This window comes from Talpa occidentalis, unplaced genomic scaffold (genome assembly GCF_014898055.3).
Source record: "Talpa occidentalis isolate TD23 unplaced genomic scaffold, MPIMG_talOcc4v2.1 talOcc4.2, whole genome shotgun sequence".
NCBI lineage: Eukaryota > Metazoa > Chordata > Mammalia > Eulipotyphla > Talpidae > Talpa > Talpa occidentalis.
In genome coordinates, this window is record NW_023602073.1 from 44,862,464 (window position 1) to 44,885,741 (window position 23,278).

The following is a 23,278-nucleotide window of genomic DNA, read 5'->3' on the forward strand; positions in this document are numbered from 1 at the left end:
TGCCTGTCATTTGAGTTAAGAAATTAAACAGTTACACAAAAAGCAGCTCAGGAGGACTCTCGTTTCTGGTAATGACTGTTAGGACATTTCCATCAAACACATTTTGAAAACCATGTCTATTGGTGGCATTTACCCTCCTTAAGAACACAAAGATTTCAGATATTTCAAGGGCTATTATGTGAAGATTTATCCTCATTCTGTTTGAACCCAGAGGTCAGAACCTGTTCATTTCTGCAGCAGTCTCAGGCCCAGCCTCTGTCAGCACCTCCTCTCTCCCCTCGTCTCCCTCCATCACAAGAGCAACATCAGGAGGAATTTTTAAATTCAACTTAATCACATATGGCTGCCTGGGCAGGGTCACTAAGAGGACCCAACCCTCACTCTGGATGTTTCCAGTGGGTGTGACCACACTGAGGCCTCAGCTCCCTCAGCTCTGAGACCCTTCCTCACTAAAGCTGCCACAGCAGGTGCCCTGAGGCAAAATGTTTATTTTGTTTCATGTTTGCCTTTTTGTCCTGCTTTTATTGTTTTCTTTGGTTAACATTTTCTCCCTCTCCCACAGTTCTCTATTTCACATCATTATAACCACAAAAAATAATAGGACTTTTACAGTAAAAAAGAAAACACTATGTCCAGTCCCTGTAGCTAATGTGGTAACAACACTCTCTTTCTGCCTCCTCTTCCAGTGGGGACCAGGACAGTCATCCTGAGCACAGCGGTGAGGAAGGGAGGGAGGAGGTGGGGGAACCAGCCTGGGTTTATCTGAGATCCTTTCCCTGCTGCACATGGAGGTTACCCTGGGGAGATGGAAGAGCCCCAGAAATGAAATACAATAATTTCACCCTAACATTCTAACTTTCCCTTCCTCCAGGAGCTGAGGTAGCCCCTGCTCCATCTCCCCTCCCTTCCTGGACTGTGGACAAAGGCTCAGCTCAGTAACTGGGGTGACCTGGGATAATCCTGCCCCTGGACCAGTGTGAGCAGGGCTCACACTCCTCCCTCCTGGCCTGTGTGACTCCTTCCAGCTTTGTTCTGAAGTGGCTGAAGCCCACGGAGGCAGTGACCCCTGGGAAACAGAGGGGCTGCCAGGCTGGAGCTCCCCGACTCCAAAGGAGATGAGCCTGGAGTGAGCATTAGAGGAGGAGAGAGGGAGCTGGGGAGGGGGAGCAGCACGGCTACACCCACAGCCCAGCAGGGTTCCACCCAGGTTCCTTACATCTAACATAAGAATATTCCCAAATCCCTTCCTGTCTCCAGCTCCTTGCTGCCTCAAGTCCTATTCCAACCTGCATCTCGATGGAACTGTACTTAACTGACACTCGTCACTCTGTGGGATTTGAATTCATTTATGCTGGAGCTTGATGTGCAATTGTCCTCCCATTGCCTTATGTTGAGTGCCCCATCTCTCCTGTCACACACACACACACACACACACACACACACGCTCCTCTCCTTGGGAACCAGATCCTCACTCAGCACTGGGGGTTACTCTGACCCTCTGTCTCTTGTGCCCCCAGAACCCCCCTTCTGCAGTGTCTCTACTCAGCGGTGTCTGAGCAGCCCCAGGAGTCCCGGCACCTCCTGCCTCTGCCCTTGTGGGAAACTAGCCCCTCACCCTGCATAACAGTGAGGAGGCAAAGGCGAAGTCCTGAGGTCAGTGATGGAGAAGACAAGTTTTTTTTTTTTCTCTTGGTTTGAAATAGTATTTTTATTACTGTATATTTTGAAGTAACACTTGTTTACACACTGCACATGATTCAAAGTTGGAGACTCACCTCCTCCAGATGCAGGTTCCCTCACCCGCCCACCTCCAATGCCCCCAGAGTCCTCCCCTGTGTCCTCTGGGCCTTCTTACTCCGTTTGCTCCCCACCCTCAACCCCCTCTGATGCCTCAGTTCTGCTGCCAGACTCCAAGTGTTTGGTTAGGTTTTATCTGTTCCTTTGCTGGGTTTCTGTATATTGCACATATGAGTCATGTCATCTGGCATTTGTGGTTCTCCTGATTTATTTCACTTAGCATAATTTTGCCCATTTCCATCCATGTTGTAAATTCAAGATTTCATGTACAGGCCACAATAGTTCCCATCATCTATTTTATGCACAGATTGTTTCCATAATTTGGCTATTGTAAATATTGTTGCAGTGAGCACAAGAGTGCACATAGCCCTTGAAAGGAGCTTTTGCATTCTTTGAATAAATCCCAAGGAGTGGATGCTGGGGCCTCTGGCAGATCTATGTTTAATATTTTGAGGAAACCCCATACTGTTTTCCGTAGGGGCTGGATCAGGTCCCACAATAGTGTATGAAGGTTCCTTTCCCCCACACCTTGCCAACACTTGTTGTCTCTGGTCTTGTTAATATGAGCCCCTCACAGGTGCGAGGTGGTGTCTCATTGTGGTTCTGATCTGCATCCCCTGATGACGTGTGATAGGAACATTTTCCATGTGCCTGCTGCCATCTGCATCTTCTTTGGAGAAGTGTCCACTCAGGTCCTCTCCACATTTTTGATTGGGTTGTTTTCTGGGTGTTGAGTTATATGTATTATTTGTGTATCTTGGATGTAAGATGTACAAATTATTTCTCCCCCCCCGCCCCAGCTTAGGGTGTCTTTACATTTAATGAAGTTTCCTTCACTGGGCTGGAGCTTGCAATTTGATGTGTCTCCACTGGTCTGTCTTTGCTTCTGTTTCCTTGGAGCACAGACGATATCGAGGGCAGTGAATCTACTGTGTAGGACACAATATTGTGTCCACGTCATTGTACATTTGTCTAAAACCCACAGGACGGACACCGCCAAGAGTGACCCCAATGTGCAGCCACAGTTGTGAGAGATGATGATGAGCAGGTTCATCACGTGACGGACGTGCCGCTCTGGGCTTAGCATGTGATTAGGACATGATGCAGTTGAAGGGGTTTTAGTAGGATTTGATTTTGAAAGTATTATTTCATGAGCACAGAAGAAAATTTTATTTCAAGAATTTCCATAGCTAAATGAATAACCTCCTTGCCCCATAGCCCTCCAGTGAGCCAGGTCACCTGCTCAAAACCAGTTAGCAAGTTATCATTTCTCTTTCCAGAAAAATATATCTATGCCCATATCTAGTTGTGAGTGTATAATATTGTATAAGTACAAGAGTATAAGACACAGAGTTGGAGAAATGATTGTAAATCAGATCACGTATCTGATAGAGGACTTGTATCTAGAATTGATATAAATGAAGTCTTATAACTCAACAATAAGAAAATAAATGATTCAATGCAAACAATGGGCAAAAGACTTCACCAATGAAGGTTACAGATGCCAAATAACTGTAATGCTCAATATCACAGGTCATTAGGGAAAGAGACTAAAAACAACAGTGATGCCACTGCATGCTTATTGGAAGGCAAAAGTTCCCCTAAAATGGGCCACACCAAGTGCTGACTGCAGCAACAGGACCTGGCAGGATAGGATGACCCAATCACTATGGAGGGTCTGACAGTTTCTTTTAAAGCCAACCATAGACCGACTATACAGTCCAGGGAGCACTGTCCCAGCTATTTACCCAACCAATCTGAAAACTTGTATTTGCAAGATGACAAAGAAACCAAAGCAAAAACCCTGCACAGAAGTAAATGTTTATAGCAGAACCCCCACTAAGTGCAAGCGGCCCATAGTGACTTCCTTCCAAAGACAACAATAACTAAAGAAAAGAAAAACAAAAGTGGATATTTGTACACTTGATGTGCTGATGGAGGATGGCCTGAAATGGAGGCCATTGTGCCTGAGCAGCTCTGCTCACAGATGTCATCAGCAGAGGAAAGTTTGAGAAATTGTCAGCCAGAGGCACTAAGGAGACATGGTTGGAACTCTGTGGTGTCCAGGGGGGTACGTTGGAGCATGGAAAAACCATTAGAAAAATTAATGAAATCCAAATACAGCACAGAGTTTAGTGAAAGTTCATCCATATTGTTTCCTTAGCTGCTCAAACGAACTGCAGTCACATGAGATGTTAAGAATTTGGAAATGATTCCATATGAATTTCATCAATAATTGTTCTATTTCTTTGAAGAATGACATTGAAATTTTGATTGGAATAGCATTGAATCTGTATATTGCTTTTGGTAGGATGGCCATTTTAATAATGTTTATTCTTCCAATCCATGAGCAGGGGATGTCTTTCCATTTCTTTGTGTCTTCTTCTATTTCTTTTAACAGTGTTTTATAGTTTTCTTTGTATAGGTCCTTTACCTCTTTTGTTAGATTTATTCCCAAGTATTTGATTTTTTTGTTTCAATAATAAAAGGGATGGTTTTTTTGATTTCTTCTTCTTCAGATTTATTGTTTGTGTATAGGAAGTCTACTGACTTTTGCGTGTTGATTTTGTATCCTGCCACTTTACTGAACTGATTGATGAGTTGAATTAGTTTTTCTGTGGAGTTTTTGGGGTTCTCTATGTATATTATCATATCATCTGCAAATAGTGATAGTTTGACTTCTTCTTTTCCTATTTGGATTCCTTGGATGTCTTCCTCTTGTCTTATTACTCTGGCTAGGACTTCCAGTATTATATTGAAGAGCAGTGGTGAGAGTGGACACAAAAACCCCTGAATAGCCAAAGCTCTCCTGAAAAAAAAAGAAGGGAATGGAGGCATCACACTCCCAGACTTCAAACTCTATTACAAAGCCATAATCATCAAAACTGCATGGTATTGGAACAAGAACAGACACACAGACCAATGGAATCGAATAGAAAATCCAGAAATAAACCCACAGATTTATGGTCAACTAATCTTTGACAAAGGAGCAAAGACTATTCATTGGAGCAAAGAAAGTTTGTTCAATAAATGGTGCTGGGAAAACTGGGTCGCTACATGCAAAAGAATGAAGCTTGACCACTACCTCACACCATACACAAAAATCAACTCAAAATGGATTAAAGAACTAGACATAAGACCTGAAACCATAAAATACATAGAAGGAAATATAGGCGAAACACTATGTGATATGTACATCAAAGACATCTTCACAGACACATCACCCAAAGCAGTGATAGTGAAGGCAAAGATAAACAGCTGGGACTACATCAAATTAAAGAGCTTCTGCACAGCAAAAGAGACAATAACAAAAACAAAGAGAAACCCCACCAACTGGGAGAACATTTTTGCACAGAACACTAATGATAAAGGACTAATCACAAAAATCTGCAAAGAGCTGATGAGACTCAACAACAACAAAGAAAATAATCCAGTCAAAAAATGGGCAGAAGAGCTAAAAAGAAACTTCTCTGAAGAGGAAATGCAAATGGCCAACAGGCATATGAAAAAATGTTCAACATCACTTGTCATCAGGGAAATGCAAATCAAAACCACCATGAGATACCATCTTACACCAGTGAGAATGGCACATATTAAAAAAACTAGCAACAAGTGTTGGCGAGGGTGTGGAGAAAAAGGAACTCTCTGCACTGTTGGTGGGAGTGCAAACTGGTCCAACCACTATGGAGAGCTGTGTGGAGATTTCTGGACCTACTAAACATAGAGCTTCCATATGATCCAGCAATTCCACTCCTAGGTATTTACCCAAAGGACACAGAAACATCAATTCCAAAGAACACCTGCACCCCTATGTTTATAGCAGCACTGTTTACAATAGCTAAGCTTTGGAAACAGCCCAAATGCCCAAAAATAGATGACTGGATCAAGAAGATGTGGTACACATATACCATGGAATATTACTCAGCATTCAAAAAAGATAAACACATGCAATTTGCAGCAACATGGATGGCGCCGGAAGGGATCATGCTCAGTGAAATAAGCCAAAAAGAAAAAGAAAAATACCGGATGGTCTCTCTCATAGCAGGAATCTAGAAACTTAAATAAGGACCAGAAAAATGAGTAACTATAAGAAAGCGAAAATCAAAATCAACAAAAAACTATGAACCAGAGACACTTTTTGGGGGGTGAGGGGTGGGAGGGGAGGGACTGGGGTCAGAATGGGGGGGGGTTGCAATTGTATGGGGAATATAAAAATAAAATTTATTATTAAAAAAAATAAAAAAAAATTTGGAAATGATGTGGATTATACAAGAACTCTACTACCTTTGCCACGTTTCTGTAAATCTAACAGTATTTTTTAAATGTTGTTTGAAATTAAATTTAAAATTAAAATAACATTTAAAAAAATAGCCCTCAACAAAGTATAGTTTGTAGAAGGAAACTATACAAACTATATCTATTTCCCCAGGTATTGCACAGAAGGGACTGGAGAGTGGAGTTTGGGGAGAAAAGCTGGAAACCTCACACACAGGGCAGGCTCCGGAGTCACCTCTCCTCTGAGCCCTGCTTCTCTGACTCCTCACAGAGCATCTCAGCCCCAGGACGCCGCCCTCCAGGACCCCCAACTCTGCCCAGCTCAGCCCCCGCCCCGTCCTGGCGGCTCTACCAGAATCCGGAACAGCGCGGCAGCGCCCCCGTGTGGCCACAGGGCTGAGCACAGGAGACCAGAGCTGCCCTTTCTCCTGCTCAGCCAGGCCCTCCCCAGGCTCCCTGGGTTTCCAGTGGCAGGACAAGTTCCACTGTGGGGTCGTGGCCCTCAAATTGACCCCTTAGTGAGTAACTATGGGTACAGGCCTCAGGGAAAAGCCAGGTGTCGAGGTCATAACAGTTGCTCCCCCAGTTTTGAGTCCCCAAATTATACAGTTTCCCTCAATCTTTTTGGATGAAAACTTGGACTCCAGAGTCCCTGTTATTTGCTCCTGCTTCCAGGGATGAAAGCGCCTCTTCCTGAGCATCAGCCCTAAATTCTCCGTCCCTAGGGTCGGGGAGGGGCCAAATAACAGACTCTCAGGCTCTGTTCTAGACCTTCTGAGTCTTCATGAGTGTCCAGGTGACTCCTGTGCTCACTGAAGTGGGGGCTCCCTGGTCTCCGTGTCTCCTCCAAGTAGGGTCAGACTGTAAAGTTGGCTCTAGGGGGTTTCTGCTCCGATTACTCATCACTGTGGAATCTAGGGTTCAATTCTGCACCCTTCTCTTGCTTAGTCATCACTTTCTGGGTGACACATGCTCAAAACTGTAAATATCATTGACATCACATCACCTCCCAGATCTCTTTCTTACCTCAGACATTTCACCAAGTGCCCCAGACTTGTCTGTCCAACTGCCAACATCACTTTCAATTCTAATGGATCTGATTCAATTTTCCCCAAGTGAATGCCTGGGATGCCCACATATGGCTCTTCTGGGGTCTTCCCCATGTCACTGAGGCTCCGCCTCTCTGCCTGCACAGTCTGAGACACTGAGTGTCATCCTTGACCCCTTTCACACAACCCAGTAGTAGCAAACACCGTGAAGTCCATGTCTAAATGTGCACAGTCCTATCACTTCCTGTTATTTCCCTGCTCACCCTCCAACAAAGCCACCAACCCCTCTGTCCTGGGACCTGCACTGGTTTCCTCCATTTCTCTTCCCACCTCTCCCCCTTCCATGCTGCACAGCCACCAGACTGCGGCTACCAGAGAGAAGTCCCACAAGTGTGTATCTGTTCAGAAGCTCTTGTCACCCCACATCTTACTCAGAGTCAAACCCTCCCAACATCCTCAGGCCTGAACAATCTGGGTGCACACAGATCCCATCTCAGTCGGCCTCTGGTCAGCCCTTGGCCTCCCTGCTCATGTCAGTCCCAAAGACACATTCCTGCTCAGGCATCTGCACTGGAGGTTGTCCTGCCTGGACTGAACTTCCCTGCACATCACATCCTTGTGGGCAACGTGTCCATCGGACTTTTTCTCAAAGGTCACTTCAGTGAGATCCACACCAACCACACTGGGAAGAAAACCATCCTGTCACCTTCCCACATCCCTTACCCACTTCTAACCAGACACGTGTGGTTGACTGTCTGATCTGGTGTCACACAGTCCCCAGTCTCTCCTCCCCACTAGGACATACTCTCTGCAGGCCACATGTTGTGCATGTTTTTAGTTCACTGTTTTTCCTAGTTGAATAAACAGTCACACATCTGGTGCAACAGTTATCTGGTGTGTCATCAGTGTAGAGCACCTCCCTGTTCTAGAGACAGTGTCTGTACTAATGTGACACATTACACAGGTGTATTTCTTTTGAAAAGGGGTTTGTAGTTTTTTTTTTTTTTTTAATAGAGGCATGTTTTATTTATTTGTTTGTTTGTTTATACATGCACTGGGTACAGTCAGAAGCGCAGGAGGGTGAGAGAATTCACCAGAGCCAGAGTGGGGAACAGAACAGGCAGAAGGACCGAAGTACACCACTGAGGGGAGCAGCAGGCAGCAGGAGAGGTCTGCGCGCCACGTGGGACCCTCCTCCAGTGGCTGGGGAGCAGCTGTGGATAGAACTGGCGCTGCAGAGGCTGCGGGCAGCTTCGCAATCCAGTGCTCAACTGCTGCGCGCCACCGGGGAGGCCCGGGTTTGTAGTTTTTTAATATTTATTTATATTTGCGTAGAACTGGGGTGTAGGTCAGAGTGCATGGATGGGGTTGGTAAGAGGATTCACCACAAAGAGTGGGGAGCAGAACAGGCAGATCTAATGGAATACACTGCTAAGGGGAGCAGCGGGCGAAACAGGAGAGGTCTGCTGCACCATAAGTGGGTAGCTCCCTGGCTGGGGATTAAACTTGGGGTGTAGAGGTGATAGTGCTGTGACTTAACCCCTGTGCCACCAGGGAGGACCCAAGTTCCTAGGTTTATGGGTCCTATTTTTCAGCCAGCTATGATGGTAACTGACTCCATCAACCCATGGGTCTCGATTAGCACCAGCACTGGGGTTACTACATTAAAGGTAGGGTTACGGGGAGAAGCTATAGAGAAAAACAGAAACCTATCAGGAACTTATCTAAATCCATCAGGAAACTGTCAAATCCTCCTCTCTAGTAATATTAGGATTTTGTTGGAAAAGATGGAAAGAATAATCCAAAAAAAGTCCTAAATGAGGCCAAAAATCAGATGAGTCTGGAAATCCATCTCACCAGACTCCTGCATGCAGGGGATAGCCTGGGCCTGTGGGGACAATGACAGATGCTCCTGCTGCTGTCAGAGACAGGGACCAAGAGGACATGAGGCCTGGTCTCTAAACATCAAAAAGAACAGGCATAAAGCAAAAAACAAACAAAAACAAAGAAGCAAACAGGAATCCATAGGAAGGCTAGACCTTGAGCTGAGCCTGAGCTGAGCCTGGGCTGACCCGGTCACACAAGCACTCCCTGCCCAGTCTACACAAGGCCAGGTGGGATCTGAGTCCCTGTGATCACAGGCCCTGGTGGCATGGTGGCACAAGGTGCTCCTGAAGGACAATGACAAAGGAGCAGAGAGATGACCCCGAGGAGTGACCACATCAAAGCCCCCGATGCAGTGAACCCTGACTGGACACAGGCCCCGTCGCCCTCGGCTCCTCACAGCCTCTCCCGCTCCCACCTGCACAGACTCAGCACAGCAAATATGTGATTCTGAAAGGTTTCCCATTCATTTCATCTCAAATTTTAGGAATCATTTTTATTAGCCCACCAAACCCATCAAGCAAGTTTACAAACAGTAATTTCAGAACTCAATTATTATTTCAAGGGGGACGTAGTTACTATTCTTGAGGAAAACACAAAGACAGGTAGACACAGACTATGCTGCTCCTGCTGGAACAGGAAAATCATGAAGGAGAGACACAGGTCAGCATGGGGTGGGGCCTGGAGGGCAGGGCCTGGCCAGTCTTCCCCCTCCTCACATTATCTAATAAGAACAGAAACACATTCTGATGCCTCCTGCAGCAAAGGAAACCAGAGGATCTTGAAGTCACAAAGGGGGGTATCAGACGAAATCCTGCATCACTCAGCCCCAACAAGACAGCTGGCTCACACTGTGAAGGAAATGGATCATAAAAGAATTCAAAGTGGGCTTCCCCTGGTGGCGTAGGTGGTAGAGCACTGCAATGTGAAGCCATCCGCAGCCTCTGCAGAGCTGGTTTGATCCCGGTAGGCTGGCAGGGGTCCCACATAGCGCAGCAGACCTCTCCTGTCACGCCCGCTGCTCCCCTCAGCAGTGTATTTTGTTAGTCTGCCTGTTCTGTTCCCTGCTCTGTCTCTGGTGAATCCTCTCACCCTCCCGCGCATCTGGCCTGTACTCCGGTTCTTGTGTAAATAAATAAATAAATCTTAAAAAAAAAAAAAAAGAATTCAAAGAAACAGGTAAGTGTCGACATTCTCGATAGTCCACCACATCCTCAGAATGTCCCCCTCACAGCTTCTCCATAACCTGATCCCATCTTCTCTGCTCCAGCCCCTCCCACCACAGGGCTCCAGGGTCTCACCTTTAGCATCTGTGAGAGGCACATCAGAGCCCTGGGTGCTATTGCTGCCTGGGGGAGAACAAAACAGAACCTGGTCAGAGCCACTCAGAGATGAGACCACAGGAGGGACTGATGTGGGTGACTCCCCCATGGGCTCCTTCTACACTGTCCCCAGGGCTCAGGGACCAAACCCCTGATCCCCACTGCAGCGACAAGAAGGGCACAGTGCAGGATCTCTATGACCTGAGCAGAACTGGAAGGGAGAGGAGTTCTGGAGTCCTCAGTGGCTTTTTCAGGCATTATTTGGCATTTTACCAGGTACATGGCAGGCAGGGGCGCTGGGGGGTCGGGAGGCTGGCAGGCCTTTACTGGGCTATCTTTGGTGCTCACTTCTGGTCTCTCAATTGTTCTCCTGGTGATTCTGTTCTCAGACACCTCCCTTATAAGCCCTGTCTCAGCCCAGCTGAATCCCACCTATGTATGTCCACACCCTACTCCAGGTGTCCGCCATCAGGCATGCATTCAGGACTGCAGGGATCCATCATCAATCCTAATGGCAAGAGGAAAGAAAAGCCTGACTATCATTTACCCTACACACACTGACCTGCAGCCTGAGTGTAGCTTCCTCCTTTTCCTCCTGTGGGAGGGAGCATCATGTGAGACCAGGGAGAAGTCAGGCTATGAAGTCCTAACAGAATCCCCAAGTCTGGACCACAGGGAAGTTTCCAGAACTGTGACTGGACATTTAGGGCAAGACCAGGAAATATGAAGAGAGATGAGAGGGGACTGGACCAACTGCCTCCTGGGTCTGCCCTCAGCAGGGACCTTCCCCTCTGCCATTTACTGGAATCAGGGCCCCATCATCAGAATTATCAAGGTGAACAATGTGTAGGGTAAGGAAAAAATATCAGGCTTTTCTGCCCTCCTGCCATCAGGATAGATGAGGGAACCCTGTGGTCCTGAATGCATGCCTGATGGCGGGCACCTGAAGTGGGTACACCTGTGCTAAGAATGTGCTTTTAAGGATGGCATCACGGAGACGCCAGTAGAAGCCAAAAGAGCAGCAGCAGAAGCCGAAAGAGAAGCCCGAAGCAGAAGCAGAGAACGCCAGAGAGCCCAGATAGAGTGAAGATTTGCTGAGGCTGCCAGCCTCCCAGCCCCCCAGCACCCCTGCCTGCCACGTACCCGCTGAACCCCAATAAAAGACCTGCAAAAAAACCACTGAGGACTCTGACTCCTCCTTTACCCGGTCTGCATGGGATCAGAAAACCTGCACTGTGTCCTTTCCTGCCCTTACACAATGTGATTTATTTTCAAAAATGCTTTACAAAAGAGGGTTTGCAATCAGCTCCAGACTGAGCAACACAAGTGTGTGGATGGTTGTAGGGTAAGTAAAATCTGTATCAAGCTTTTCGCCTTCCTGCCATTAGATTGAATGCATGCCTGATGGTGGGCACCTGGAGTAGGGTGTGGGCATGCATAGGAGGGATACACCTGGGATGAGAGTGCACTTATAAGGGCGGCGTCATGGGGACGCCAGGGGAACAGCAGAACCACCAGAAGGAGGACAAGCGAGAGAGCAGCACCAGCAGAGAAGCAGAGGCCACTGGAAAACGCAGGACAGTCCAGAAAGAGTGAAGACTTGCTGGGGTCTGGGAGGCCTGCTAGTGCCTGCCAGCCTCCTGACCCTACTACCCCACACCCCTGCCTTCCCTGTACCTGGTAAACTCAATAAAAGCCTGAAAAAGCCACTGAGGGCTCCAGGACTCCTCCTTCACCAGGAATCCTCCTTCACCCGTCAGCTTGGGTCATAGAGAACCTGCCCTGTGCTCATCCTGCCCTTACAATGGTACTTCCCATTACCAGGTAGGTCTAGTTCTACCTGTGGCCTCAAAGACCCCAGTGGATATGATCCCCCACCACTTCCTTCCCTATCTGAGCACTTCTTCCTTCACATCACAGCTGCACCAGTGCAACTCCAGTGAGCGCAGCTCCAAGGAGAACTGGGTCAGCAACGATGTCCACGGCGGAGTTGGGGCGCTGAAGAGAGGGATCTGGAAGGGAAGGGGAGACCCTGAGCCCCAAGCCTCATCCTGACCCTCTGAAGGTCTCCAGAAGGGCTCCTGATGCCCCTGAGAAGCTCTGTGCCCACATCCCCCTCCTTACCCCAAGTCAGGAATTTGGGCTCCAGCAGCCCCTCATGCTGCACATGGCACGTGTATCTCTGCTCCTCTCCAGAACGCACCTCCCTGACAGCCACCCACTTCTGGAAGTTTCCGTCCCCCCCAGGCCTGGTGTCCACCAGCTCCATGTCCTGGGTCAGGTCTTTCCCATCTCGCTGCCAGGTCAGGGTGATGTCCGCAGGGTAGAAGCCCAGGGCCCAGCACCTCAGGGTGACCTTCTGGTCTAAGGTCGGGTGGTGGGTCACCTGTGTCTTTGGGGCCTCTGAGGAGAAGGGTGAGAAATTTCACACTCAGGGTATTTCTCTCATGGACCCTGAAAAATCCTCATGTGACCATCCTCAAAACGGACAGGGCACTGGGTTTGCAAAGAGGAAGCGCGAACTCCAGAAACCAGCCTGATCTGGGGAGTCTGGGATAATCTCTTATTCCTTAGAAAGTTCTAGAATTAGGTGACAACTCTGAATAGGAGGACGCAGTTCTCTAAAAAGAAGAGCACAGACTTTTGCTCCTGACCTGGGGACTCACAAAAGCAGGAGTCGGATCAGAAAAACGTCCTCAGACCAATAAGACCCTGAGAGAAAAATGATCCGGTGAAGGGTGATTTCAGAGCTGGTCTCCCCTCAGGCTCAGGAGAGACTGGATTCCTTAACTGTTCTGAAGAAAAGTGGGGTCCTCTGGGGAGTCAGGAAACCCAGGGGGCTCCTCCTCCCCTGAGCAGAGAGGGGGCGCTGCTGTGACCCTGACTCCACCCTCCCCGCGGTGCCGGCCTGAGGGGGGTTGGGAGACTTCGCGGCTCCTCTTACCTGAGCGCTGCAGCGTCTCCTTCCCGTGCTCCAGGTATCCGAGCAGCCACTCCACGCACCTGCCCTCCAGGTAGTTCCTGACGCGCTCCGCCTCTCCGGCCACCTCCAACTTGCGCCGGGTGATCTGCGCGGCCGTGTCCGCCGCGGTCCAGGAGCGCAGGTCCCCGTTCAGGGCCAGGTAATCGGCGCCGTCATAAACATACTGACTGTACCCGCGGAGGAGGCGCCCGTCGGGCCCCACGTCGCAGCCGTACATCTCCTGGAGGGTGTGAGAGCCTGTCCCCGCCCCGTCACCCCGCGTCACCCCGCGGTCACCCCCCCCCCCGCGCCCGCCGGGAATAAACCGAAACCGACGCGGGAACCTCGCGGGGAACGTCCCGGGGCTCGTCCCGGGTGGAGGGTCCGGCGGGTCCCCCTGCCTCGGGGGACGCTCGGGCCCGGGGTCTGGGGTCCCCGCCCGCCCGCGGGGTGGGGTCGTGAGCGCCCCGGGCCGCCCCGCTCACCTGCCGCGCTCTGGTTGTAGGAGCCGCGCAGGGTGAGCAGGTTGTCTCGGAACGCCCGCGCGGTGTCCTTCGCGGTCCGCGTCTCCCGCGCCCAGTACTCCGGCCCCTCCCGCCCCGCCCAGGGCGCCGGCGCCTCCATCCTCTGGCCCGGGGAGTCGCTGTCGAACCGCACGAACTGCGTGTCGTCCACCGAGCCCACGGCGATGAAGAGGGGCTCCCCGAGGCCGGGCCGGGACATCGCGGTGGAGAAATATCTCAGGGAGTGGGAGCCTGGGGGCGCAGGGGAGACCCGGGCTGGGGAGACGTGGGTGGGGGAGGGGAAGAGGGGGCTCCTGAGATTCAAATGGGGCAGCGGATGAGAAGCGGATGAAAGACTCAGAGGGGCAGCTGGAAGCTGAGAGGGACAGAAAGGGGTCAGGGCAGGGTGGGGTCAAGGGGGACAACAGGGTCAGCAGTGGGGGTGAGGAGTCTTTCCTGGGGCCTTGCCCCCGCCCGGGGTTAGTCTACTACCCCCCTCCTCAGTGGCCTTTTCTCTCCAGAGCCCGCACTCACCAGCCCAGGTCTCTGTCAGGGCCAGGGCCCCTGAGAGCAGCAGCAGGAGGGTTGGGGGCCTCATGACGGGTGCTCTTGAGGTCTGGGGAGACCGAGTCCACACTGGTGGCAGCTGTGATGCTGATTGGAGTCTTTGCAGACCTCCGGGCAATGGGGAGTGAGAACTGGGCGTGAGTCACCAGTATTCAAAGGAGGTCTTGACACCTGTTGTGGGAGATGTGAAACTGTGGGGAGATGGAGCCTCCCCACGCACAGCCCACAGGGCTGAGACCCTAAGAACCACACCATAATACCTGGGACTTTGCTCCCCCTCCTCTCCTGCTCCAAGGGCTTTGTCACACAGTTGCCTTCCTGAGTCCCGGCCAGGGACTGGGGCAGCGATTTTTCAAGCTTTTTTGTTTCAGGATCTCTGCAGTTTTAAAATTAGCCAGGACCCCGGTATAAGTTTAGGAGGTTAAAGCTCTCAGTATTTACTACATGAGGAATAAAAACAATTTAAAGATATTTTCATTTAATTTAGAATAATATTACTAACCCAATGTGTGTTCAAAGTGTCTTAAAGAAATGTAGATATTTAATAAAAATACCCAGAGTCATGAGTGGATCTTTTACAGCTTACATTTTTGCAATTATTTTTCCTCTCTGTCTCACTAGAGGCATGTTGGATTGTCCTAGTTTCTCCTGTATTTACTGTTTGTTTTGGTAGGCCAATGAAAAAACTATACAGCCTCTCTGAAATATGTGAAAATTGCATTTTAAGTGCTTTTCAGATAATTGTGAATATTTAACTTTGTTCCACTTCTGCAATAAATCGAAACTATACAAGTGGTGGTTTTTCAAATGTTATTTGCAAAGTGAGTGGTAGAACAGTATCACTGAATGTTTTCTATTCTGTTATATTAATTCCATAGGCCTCTCTTGATTATTAATCTTGTACTAATACATGACATTAAAAAGTGATGCATTGTCTTACCAGGTTATATGATCTTTATGTTAATTATTCGAGAATCAAATTTTGAAAATCATACATGTTTCATGTTCCAAAATCCCCAAAGAAAAGTAAGTGGCTACTGGAAGTTGTCAAGTTTATAGTGATGGGACGCAATTTTCCACTATCTGGTTTTCACTTGGAGCTTGTACTTTATCAAGGCAGTTAATTACTATCAGTTGTCAACTGACACTTGATTTTCTTAAAGGGACAGCTCACATTCACTTTCTAGAAAGTGTGTACAGATTAACCAAATCTAAATAATGATAGTGTTTTGTCATTCATCCCTTCAAGTAAAGATGGTAGTACATTGAGGAGGGAAGGAAGGGCTATGAGGGCCCTGCCCAGAGCAGACACGGAGCCCAACCCTTCAGCTCTGCACTGAGCCTGACGACCACTACCCGACGTCCCTTTCAAAATTTAGGAAGACCTGCTTTATTTTGGTTATGATGTGTGTGTGTGTCTAATTCTTCTTATACAAATTAGTTTGATTCTCCTTATACAAAAGGTCTAATTCTCCCTATATAAATTAGTTTCCTTGGCACATAGTACTTTGGATTGTGGCAGAAGTGACTTCTATGTGCTCTATGTCATAGGAAACTGGGTTTACTTTGTGTCCAGATTCTTTCTCTCAGGCCTGAGGAGATGCTCCCTGCTTTCCTGAGCCTCCCTGGCCAGGGCCCCACAGCCCTTCATACTGGACAGGGTGGTCTCTGTCCACATCTCCGCTTTCTCCTTCCTGCTCCCTCCTGGGAAGCCCTTCTCCTCTGGGCTCAGGTGCTGGCCCTGCCTGGGGAAGGTTGACAATGAGCGGTCATCACCAAACTTGAGGCCTCATTTAAATGCTTTTCTGGTTCTCATTGTTAACAACAGCTGACAGTGCTTTTTACTCCCTCCTGGACTGAAAATGCTTTGTAAATTTTTATTTTATTTTATTTTTTTAAAGATTTATTTATGTATATAAGAACCAGGGTACAGGACAGATGTGCGGGAGGGTGAGAGGATTCCCCAGAGACAGAGCAGAGAATAGAACAGGCAGACTGACTGAAATACACTGCTGAGGGGAGCAGAGGGCGAGCCAAGAGAGGTCTGCTGAGCCATGTGGGTGTCTCCCTGGCCAACCGGAAATCAAACTTGCGCTGCAGAGGCTGAGGACAGCTTCACAGAGCTGCGCTCAACTGGCTGCACTCCCAGGGAGGCCCAACAGTTTTATTTTTATAGTGAATACAGTTTATATCCTAAGACTTGTACCATATATGTGTGTACACACACACACACACACACACATATCATAACCAAAATAAAGCGGGTCTTCCTAAATTTTGAAAGGGATGTCGGGTGGTGGTCGTGAGGCTCAGCGTAGAGCTGAAGGGCTGGGCTCCATGTCTGCTCTGGACAGTGCCCTCATAGCCCATCCTCCCCTGCTCAAGATGCTGTTCTCTGTGGGACCCATGTAGGGTCTCCCCCTTCTCTACTGGATGTGGGTATTCATTACTATATTGTCAGTTCTAATGCTTTTTTTTTAAAGATTTATTTATTTGTACAGAACCGGGGTACAGGCCAGATGTATGGTAGGGTGAGAGGATTCACCAGTAACGGAGCGGGGAACACAACAGGCAGACTGACGAAATACACTGCTGAGGGGAGCAGAGGGCGAGACAGGAGAGGTCTGCTGCGCCATGTGGGACCCTCGCCGTCTGGCTGGGATCGAACCAGCACTGCAGAGGCTGCAGACAGCTTCACAGGGTGGCGCTCAACCACCTGCACCACGAGGGGAGGCCCAGTTCTAATGCTTTTAAGGAGGTGGTTTTGTATCTCATACATATCTCACATTTTTAGCTCTTTTCAGTAGGAAGGTGTCCATCCATCCAGCCCACTTTTGTCAGGTGGAAATTTTAAGGCAAAATCATTCAGTGACAAGATGGCGGTCCTAGAGTAGAAGGTCAGAGCCTGAGAACATGTGACTGAGGGGGATCTGCCAAGTGTTTGATAGTGTCAGGTATTGTGTAATTTATTTTGATAATGATTTTGATAATAACTAATATTTGCTATTCATGCTCACATGGAGGATTCATAAATACTCAAGAACATACACAAATACAGAAGTCACATCATTCTTAGTCAAGTCGCCTCTACTCTGAACCCACTGTAGTCAGCAGCTTCTCATTTTCTCCCCAGAAAAGTCTATGTATGCATTGATGTGTTAGGTCTGTAAAAGAGCTTGGGCCACAGACCAGGAGAAAATATTTGCAAAATATAACTAATACAAAACATGTTTTAAAATATGCATGGAACCCTTAAAATTCAACAAGGAACAAATAACTTTCTAAAACTGACCAAAACTCTGAACAGTTTCCAAGGACTACATTGATGGCAACTAGGCATATGAACAGAAACTCAACATCATATCTTGACATATGTAAATGCAAGTGCAAATTAAAGCAATGTGGATATGCTATGCACACCTATTATATGGCCTAAATCCAAATCCTAGTATAGCAGCCCCCCTTTTTCCACAGGGGATGTATTCCAAGACGCCCAGTGGATACCAGAACCACCAATAGTATGGAGCCCTCTATATACGAAGATTTCCCGGCACATGCATGTGTATGATACATTTACTTTATAAATTAGGCACTGTGTGATTAATAACAGTAACTTTAAAACAGGACAATCAATCACAACAATGCACTGTAATAAAAGTTGTGTAACTGTGATCTCTCTCTAAATAGCTTATGAAAAAATTTTAACCTAGTTTAATTTCGGGAAGCTGAAGCCTTGGAAAGTGAAACTTCAGATAAGGGGGGACACTATGCACCAGGTGCTGACCAGGATGGGAACAACAGGGACCCCCATTCACTGCTGGAGGAAATGCAAAATAACACAGTCACTATGGAAGAGATAATAACTAATTCTTATTAAGTGAAACACAGAGTTACCCTAAAACCTGTTGATCACTCTCTGGAGTATTTACCCAACTCACTTGAAAACTTTTGTTCACACAAAACCTGCACAGAAATGTTTATAGCAGAGCACCCCGTAAGTGTTGGCTCCACATGGTGGCTCCTTCCAACAACTGCTGTATGGAAAGGGACCCAGGAAAGAAAGAAATTCTCAGGGAGGAAGTGGAGACCTGACCTCAGCCAGGTGGGTATAGGGGCAAGATGGGCACCATGCAAGTTTTCTGATCCAGCAGACGGGTAAAGGAGAGTCTTGAAGCTCTCAGTGGGTGTAAAGGCAGGAATGGGCCACTGAGCAGGTCTTCTGATGCAGCAGACCGGGTAAAGGAGGAGTCAGAGTCCTAGTGGGTTTTTGCAGGTCTTTTATTGGGGTTCACCAGGCATATGGCAGGCAGGGGTGCTGGGGGGCCGGGAGGCTGGCAGTCCTCCCAGCCCCCAGCAAATCCTCACTCTATCTGGCGTTCTCTGCTTCTGCTTTGCTTCTCTCTCGGCTTCTCTCCGGCTTCTCTTTCAACTTCTGCTGCTGCTCTTGGCTTCCCCGTGATGCCGCCCTTAAAAAGCACAGTCTTAGCTCAGGTGCACCCACTTTAGGTGCCCGCCATCAGGCATGCATTCAGGATCACAAGGTTCCCTCATCTAGCCTGGTGGTGGGAGGGCAGAAAAGTCTGATTTTTTTACCTTACCCTACAGTGGGTTTCTCAGGCTTTTATTGAGCTGTTACATATAGAGCAGCAATCAGGTACACAGCATGCAGGGGTGCCCGGGGACCAGGAGGTGGGCAGGCCTCCAGGCCCCAGGCAAGCCTTCACTCTGGGCTTCTTCAGCCTCTTTCTCTCCTCTCTCTCCTGCTTCTCTTGCTTCTGCTTCTCTGGTGACTATCTCAATACTCCTCCCATGGCCCACAGAAGCAAACAAGATAGTTTGCAAAAATGTAACAACTACAGGTGCCCCATCAGGCAGGGCAATCCTAATGGTGGGAGGGCAGAAAAGCCTGAAAACCATTTACCCTACAGTAGGGAAGGTGACATCATCAGTGCGGGTCAGGTGCAGGTGATTCTCCAGGGTGCTGTGCTGAGAGTGGCCCTTCACGTTTCTGTTTCTCCCCAAGCCCATCACCTCAGTCAACCAAACTCAATTTTTTTCTTTGATTTCCTCATTAACCCAATGATTTTTCAGTAGCATGTTGTTCAATCTCCATGTAGTGGGCAGTCTCTTTGCTTTCTTTTCATGGTTTATTTCTAGTTTGATATCTTTATCTTCTCAGGAGAGACTTGGTATGAATGCAGTCTTCATCTATTTTTTTTAAAGATTTATTTATTTCTACAAGAACTGGGGTACAGGCCAGAAGTGTGGGAAGGTGAGAGGATTCACCAGAGACAGAGAGGGGAGAAAGGCAGACTAACCGAAAACACTGCTGAGGGGAGCAGCAGGTGAGACAGGAGAGGTCTGCCGCACCTTGTGGGTAGCTCCCTGGCCGGCCGGGGATCAAACTGGCGCTGCATAGGACGTGGACAGCTTCACAGCACTGCCCTCAACCGGCTGCACAACTGGGGAAGCCCAATCATGTATTTTTTGATGTTTGTGTTGTGACACCTTGTGTGGTTCATCCTGGAGAATGATCCACTAGTATTGAGAAAAATGTGTATTCAGGTTGTTTTTTTTTTTTTTTTTTTGAGGGGGTAGCAGTGTCCTATAGATGTTTATTAGTTCTGTGTGATCTAGATTTTCTTTTAGAGCTATTGCATCCTTGCTTATTTTCTGTCTTGTTGCTCTGTACCTTAGTGAGGGTGCTGTATTAAAGTTTCCTACCACCTGTTTTCAGAGCTGATAGTAATTATCTTAATGTATTGTGGTGCGCCCTCATTTGGTGAGTATATACTGATGAGTGTTATGACTTTCTGGTCTATTGTCCCCTTGATCATTATATAGTGTCCTTTGGTGTCTCGCCACCTTTTTTTAGTTGGAAGTCTATTTTATCTGCCATGAGTGTGGCTACCCCTACCTTCTTTTGGGGCCATTTGTTTGTTTGTGAAATTGTTTTCCAAACCTTTACTTTCAAACTATGCTGATCTTTAGCACTGTAGGGTAAGGAAAATGTCAGGCTTTTCTGCCCTTCCGCCATCAGGATAGATGATGGATCCTTGTCCTGAATGCAAGCCTGATGGCGGGCACCTGGAATAGGGTATGGGCATAGGTAGATGGGATTCAGCTGAGCTAAGACTGTGCTTTTTAAGGGCGGCGTCACGGGGGGACGCCAGAAGCAGCAGCAGCAGCACCAGTAGCAGCAGCAGCAGCAGAAGCCGAAGCCGAAAGAGAAGCCAAGAAGTAACAGAACTCTTTCTAGAGAGCCCAGAAAGAGTGAAGATTTGCTGGGGGCTGGAAGGCTGGCAGGCCTCCCAGCCCCCCAGCCAGCACCCCTGCCTGCCATATGCCTGGTGAACCCCAAATAAAAAACCTGCAAAACTACTGAGGACTCTGACTCCTCCTTTACCCGGTCTGCATGGGATCAGAAAACCTGCACTGTATCCAGTCCTGCCTCTACAATTGGCGTAAGTCGGCAGGATCCATGCAGACGGGTATTGGAGCCCTCCGAAGACCTGGAGGGACTAAGGAGAACAGACTGCCTGTGATGACGCTGGAGGCGCCATGGCGGCACAGAAGGTGGACAACGTCCACGAGCTATAGGATGAGACCTGTAGTAAAGGAGACGTCCGAGAGGACCAGCCAACGACACCAGAAAGGACCAGCCAATGACACCGGAGGGGACCAGCCAATGACCCCTGAGGCAGCGGGCTGTTGCTGGAGCAGGGAGAGGCCAATGGACTTGGACTGATGGACTTGGACTGACAATCCCGCCAGAAGGCGGAGGACCTTGCAGGTTGATATGTTTTGGGACCCTGGGGGTGGAACCGTTTTGTTTGTAAACCCCAGGAGATGGGAATCTGGGGGTGGCCAGTGGGCCTAGATGGCCAAAAGCAGCCTGTTATGCCCAGCAGCCAGGTGGAGGAGAAAAGCCAGCTAAGAAGGCAAAAGCTGATACTGATGCTAAGTTGAGAAGCCCTGAGTGGCTGTTAAGCAGCCTTAGTATGCTGAAGCCCTGTGAGTCGTAAAATCACCTGTGGGTGATGCCCTGCTCATTCTTGAGTGAGGGTGAGGAGCTGAGGAACCCGTCCTTGGGGGACGGGTGGGGAATGTGGCTTGGGGTGGAGCCCAAGCCAAATGTAGAGTTTGGATCCCCGACCCATGTGCGTGTGCAGTGGGTTGACCTGAGTGCAGGGGTCTGTGAGTCGCATGGGTGGCTGTGAAGGCCGAGTGTTGGAGCGACTGCAGACAGAAACCCTGAGGGTTGGCGATTACCCCCAACAGAATAAAATTGCCAATCCCAGAGCTAGTGCATCCTGGGGGTGGATGCTGTGTGTGGCTTGTAGCCGAGACTACAGCCAGAGAAGGCCAGGAAGCCTGACGGCTCCTGGTGTGTTATAGTAGATGCCGTGTGTGATTTCCCCTCCCTCGTATGAGCAGTGCCTTCGGCAGCAGATTTGGTGGCTCATCTGCTGGTACCAATAATTGTCTTTTGCACTAGGTTGGTGCCCTGCCTGGACTTATTTGTGTTCTGTTGTATTTTGTTATATTTATTTGATGTATTTGCTTTTGTGGGCTATGGCTGCATTGTTTGTTTGCTTAGAAAATTGTACATATATATGTATAGACTGTATGGCAGAAAACCCTGAGGGGGTGGACTGTAGGGTAAGGAAAATGTCAGGCTTTTCTGCCCTTCCGCCATCAGGATAGATGATGGATCCTTGTCCTGAATGCATGCCTGATGGCGGGCACCTGGAATAGGGTGTGGGCATAGGTAGATGGGATTCAGCTGAGCTAAGACTGTGCTTTTTTAAGGGCGGCGTCACGGGGGGACGCCAGAAGCAGCAGCAGCAGCAGCAGCAGCAGAAGCCGAAGCCGAAAGAGAAGCCGAGAAGTAACAGAACGAACACTAGAGAGCCCAGAAAGAGTGAAGATTTGCTGGGGGCTGGGAGGCCTGCCAGCCTGGCAGGCCCCCAGCCAGCACCCCTGCCTGCCATATGCCTGGTGAACCCCAAATAAAAACCTGCAAAACTACTGAGGACTCTGACTCCTCCTTTACCCGGTCTGCATGGGATCAGAAAACCTGCACTGTGCCCGTTCCTCCCCTTACAAGCACTTAAGTGTGTTTCCTGGAAGCAGCAGGAGTTTGAGTTCTGTTTTGAATCCAGCATGTTTCTGGGGAATTTAGTCTGTTAACACTTAGATACATGGAGGTCTCCTGTTGCCATTTGGTGATAGTGTTGTGATTTTCTTCACTACCTCATTTAGTTCTACCTGTTCATTCCTCTGTTGGTTTAGATTTTAAGGCTTCTTGTAATATTTCTTGGAGTGGGGGTTTAATCATAATGAATTTCTAAGATTGTGTTTTTATAAGAAGGTCCTTTACTTTCCCTAATAAAGAAAGGTGAGCTTTGCAGGATGAAGTATATACTTGGTTCTTTTCCACCATGTCCTTGACATCATTCTCTCAAACCTGATAAATTTAAAAGGACATAAATAATATAACGTATGTTCACGCACAGGTCATGAAATTCAATAACTAAAGGAAAAATGGGAAACTCAAAAATATGTGGAAATGCACTTCTACATAACCAAAAGATAAAAAAGAAATCAAAATGGAAATCAGAAAATACTTTCAGAATAATGATCATGAAGAAAGAGCATGTCAAAATTTATTGGATGTATTAAAGTCTGTAGAGGGAAGTTTATAGCTGTGACTAGAATTTTTTTTGAAGATTGATTTATTTATGCATACAAGAACTGGGGTACAGGCCAGAGGTGTGGGGAGTGAGAGGATTCACTAGAGGCAGAGTGGGGAACAGAACAGGCAGATTGACTGAAATACACTGCTGAGGGGAGCAGTGAGCGAGTCAGAAGTCTGCTGCGCCATGTGGGTATCTCCCTGGCCAGGGATTGAACTCA

General features: G+C 48.2%; 1 protein-coding gene across 8 annotated transcripts in view; it reads right to left on the minus strand.

The window, feature by feature from the left end:
- Nucleotides 1–4,418: 4,418 nt before the first annotated feature.
- The window catches only part of LOC119252167 (saoe class I histocompatibility antigen, A alpha chain-like), a 131,391-nt gene continuing 112,531 nt past the window's right edge, over nucleotides 4,419–23,278 (minus strand). Inside the window, exons 2-7 of one of the 8 annotated variants that reach the window (XM_054698605.1) lie at nucleotides 14,327–14,530; nucleotides 13,775–14,068; nucleotides 13,272–13,547; nucleotides 12,531–12,730; nucleotides 10,307–10,354; nucleotides 4,419–4,606 (exon numbers count right to left, since the gene is read on the minus strand). In XM_054698605.1, the coding sequence (XP_054554580.1) occupies nucleotides 4,451–4,606; nucleotides 10,307–10,354; nucleotides 12,531–12,730; nucleotides 13,272–13,547; nucleotides 13,775–14,068; nucleotides 14,327–14,390 (1,038 nt within the window). In that variant the 5' untranslated portion in view covers nucleotides 14,391–14,530 and the 3' untranslated portion in view covers nucleotides 4,419–4,450. The other 7 variants (XM_054698606.1, XM_054698604.1, XM_054698608.1 and 4 more) reach the window with 7 other exon arrangements.